The sequence below is a fragment of the Hevea brasiliensis genome, chromosome 17 (genome assembly GCF_030052815.1).
Source record: "Hevea brasiliensis isolate MT/VB/25A 57/8 chromosome 17, ASM3005281v1, whole genome shotgun sequence".
Classification (NCBI taxonomy): Eukaryota; Viridiplantae; Streptophyta; class Magnoliopsida; order Malpighiales; family Euphorbiaceae; genus Hevea; species Hevea brasiliensis.
Genome location: NC_079509.1, coordinates 47,170,309 through 47,173,906, shown reverse-complemented (window position 1 = coordinate 47,173,906; position 3,598 = coordinate 47,170,309). Strand labels below are relative to the sequence as shown.

The 3,598-nt window shown below is 33.9% G+C and overlaps 1 protein-coding gene across 1 annotated transcript; it reads right to left on the bottom strand.

Moving 5' to 3' along the window:
* Positions 1–2,244: 2,244 nt before the first annotated feature.
* LOC110647494 (uncharacterized) lies at positions 2,245–3,195 on the bottom strand. The gene has a single exon (XM_021801358.2). The coding sequence runs from the start codon at positions 3,193–3,195 to the stop codon at positions 2,245–2,247; it is 951 nt and encodes a 316-aa protein (XP_021657050.2).
* Between the last annotated feature and the right edge of the window lie 403 nt (positions 3,196–3,598).

The following is a 3,598-nucleotide window of genomic DNA, read 5'->3' as shown; positions in this document are numbered from 1 at the left end:
GTGCGTTGGTGTGCGTGTGATGTGGTGTGGACTATGGATAGGACGGGTAGACACGGCTTGAGATCTTCGCTGGGACCCGGTCCTTCGGGGTAGACACGGCTTGAGTTCTTCACTGGGACCCCGATTTGGTTATTAAGTGGAAGTCCGAGCTGAGTTCTTCACTGGCACAGTTAGAATTAAGAGAGCTGTATAGGGGATTAGCTCCCATATATATATGATTGATATTGCTGGGTGCGTGAGTGCTTCAAATTACCTTTTTGATGTTATGATATAAAAATGTTGTTGGTGTTGCATTTTACTCCACAGGGTGCATTAGTTTTAGATAGTTATGGAGATTATGGTTAAAATTGATATTTTACTCTCTGAGTCGAACGCTCACTCCTGTTCAATATTTTTCCAGGCCACAGGAGGATATTTTTGAGGTTAACCTGCTTTCTTCCTCGCAGGTCGATTATTAATGTTTGTATAAACTTGTTAAATCTTAGAATTTCTGCATGTGTTAGAAATGTTTATTTGATTTGGGTCTGTAAACTAAATTATTATTTTGGACCTGTAAACTTAATATTCTATGCATGTTTGATGGATTGGATGAGGGAGCTGAGCTCCCATTTATTTTTATGCTGATGAGTATGTGGAGGGTGAGCTGAGCTCCCCAATTGAGTATTTATTGTGTTTACAGGTCGGGTGCGTCAAAAACTCCCCGTTGGTAGGTCCATTTTATGGCCGGACTCTGTCTGGTTGATTTCTTGAAATTGGGCCCAAATGGGCCTTAGAGTTGGGTTAATGAATAGTTAGGCTTACTACGGGCCTCGGGGGCTTTAGGCTGGCTCAGGTCCTAGTGCCGGTCCAGCCCATAGGTTGGGTCGTGACAGTATCAAACACTATTACCTGTTATACATTAATTATATTTTAACCCCTTAACACTTACTCCTTTAAAATTTAACACTTAACCTTTAATTTTTTTTTTTTTAATTTTGTATCAAACGCCCCCCTAAAGTATATGTATAATTACGAATTAAATGCATATACATATATACATATATCTCGAAAGTATATAATACATCTAAAAAATGTCATAAAAAAACATGTATTAAATTGATTTTCGAATTGATATTGATCTAGTTTAGTATAGTTTCATTGATTTGAACGGTATGGTTATTTAATTCGATTTGTAACCCTTGAGAATCATGCATAGTTTACCTTTATCAAATCAAAATCTCATATTTCAAATTTTCTCATCCAAACACGAGATTACAATTAAGCCTTTATGTGATGATCCAATGTATATATATAACTTAATCTTTTAAAAAAAAAAAAAAAATCAACCACAACTTGAAAAGACTAATAATTCAAATTCATACGAACCAAAGTTACCGAACCATTTGGTACCTTCATGTAGGCAAGTCATGGTGCCAATTTCCATTCAATTGCGGAAGTTGACTTCGTCTATTTGCCAAGTCTTTACGCTACTAAGTTCAATTCGCATTAATTATTTTGTAGAAAAACTTCGAGCCTCATTTATTGCAGAAATTATTAGGTTCACTCGTTTGATATGCATCATCTATTATAATCACATGATATTCATTCTCTATATTATATTATAGAAATGACTCACTTTTTTATAAAAGAGAAAAAGAATTATTTTTTAATATTTCATATGTATATAATAATTAGTCCATTTATCTAATAATTAGTCCATTTATTCTTTTGAAGAAGAAGTCTTCTATAAAAAAAGGAAAATGAAAAACAAAAAAAAATCACAGATTACAATTTCTTCTTGAAACTTAATCTAATTATTATTCCCTAATAACTTGTTCTTCTAAGCGAATTCATACATAGCATTTCAATTTCACTGGACAATAAAGGCGAACACTAAAATATTAAAATTATAAATTTTTTTGTCGACAGAAAATCAAGAGTTTGAATTCTGAAATATTAAATAAATTACAAATTATTTTATTTTATCAATAATTTTACGAAGATATTTTTTTTTTTTGGAAACATCTCATATATGGTAAAATTTACATATAATCAAACACAGATTAAAGTGATATCCAATTTTTCTCTTAATAATGGTGCAGTAATTATACAATAATATGTGAACAGGTTTCTCAAGATGTTGATACTAAAGGAAATGTATTTATTTAGTTGGAACTTAAGAGTTCATAATTCTAAAGGCCACTCGGATATCACTCATCTAAATTTATAGAGAAGCATAACCCATATCTATACACAATGGATTATTCATGGTATATTATCGCCTACAAGAGGAGCAGTAGTAGGTATCACAATATATCCATCTGAGCTTACTCCTTCCAATTCTACTTGTTCTCCATGTGTCTTCTTGCACCGGTAGTAGAACACAGTGAAAGCAGAAAACCAATACATCCTCACCAGGATCGCAGAATTTATAGTAACCAATGCTATGATTATTTCAAGTGCTAGTGAATGAGCCACCGGAATCATCTTTATCGCTAGTACCAAAATCAGACTTGAAATACTGAACGCAAAATTCAGTAGAAACCCTTGCAGTTTCATGCCCTTAACAATCTCAGCAGCCTTTCCGAGGGCCTCAAGTCCTCTTTTCTGTTCAGCAACTGAAACAATAATCGCTAGAATCCATGTTACAGAGAGGTATATGTAGAAAAATACAGCAGAAACGCCAATAAAATTGGCAGCAAAAGCAAAGGTAGCAGGATTATTATGTACGGTCAATAATACGAGAGAGAGAACTGCCATGAAAAGAAAGATATAAACCAGACAAAAAAGAAATATATATAACCAAGTAATAAGTGGCCTTGTCCATGACCTGGCAGTTCTCAACAGCACATCTTTCAACGATAAGTCATCTTTCTTGCCGCCGTGGGTTATAACGGCGACAAGGATCGTGGCAGTACCAGACAGTAAGAAGGCAACGGAATCAAGAATAATGTAAATGATTTCGACCCCAAAAATGATTTTGATGTCTTTTCTTATATGGGTGAGGATGTTGGTAAATTCTGGGTTTTCAGGAGTAGTGATGCGGAGGAGGTTATGCTCGAAGAGGAAGTCAGTGATCACAGGCTTGATGGAGAAGAAGTTGGACAGGAAAAGAGTAGACTTGATGAGGAGGGTGAGAAGGGCAATGTAGGCCATTAGCCTTCCATTTTTGGAGAAGATTTTGTGGGTTTCTCTTAGAATTCCTACAAAAGCCATAAGCGTAAGAGATTCCATTTTCTCACACAGTTGTTTGATAAGAATAACGTAAGCCTCAGCCTATACATTTATATAGCCACGAAAGACAGCCATACGATACATAGATAAGGTTGGAAAAATTACCCAGTTTTGGTGTGTGTGATTTCTGTGGTTGATATATGAATTATTTTTGGAAAATAGAATTAGAATTTTTTCACTTCCAATTATAATTATTATTTCTATCTTTTCCATTGAATTTCAAATTTAAGACCTCAAATTTTTTTTTTACTCGTTAGTGTATTTTTTTATATCTATTTTATAGTTCACAATTAATATCTTTTAAATTCATTGTTGTCCTTCTTAATAATGCATTCTTCAAAAATCAAATATATTCCCTTTAGTATGTAGTGAATCTTATAGCTGT

Coding starts and splice junctions, on each gene's coding strand:
- LOC110647494 (XM_021801358.2), bottom strand. CDS start 3,195: ATGGCTTTTGTAGGAATTCTAAGAGAAACCCACAAAATCTTCTCCAAA.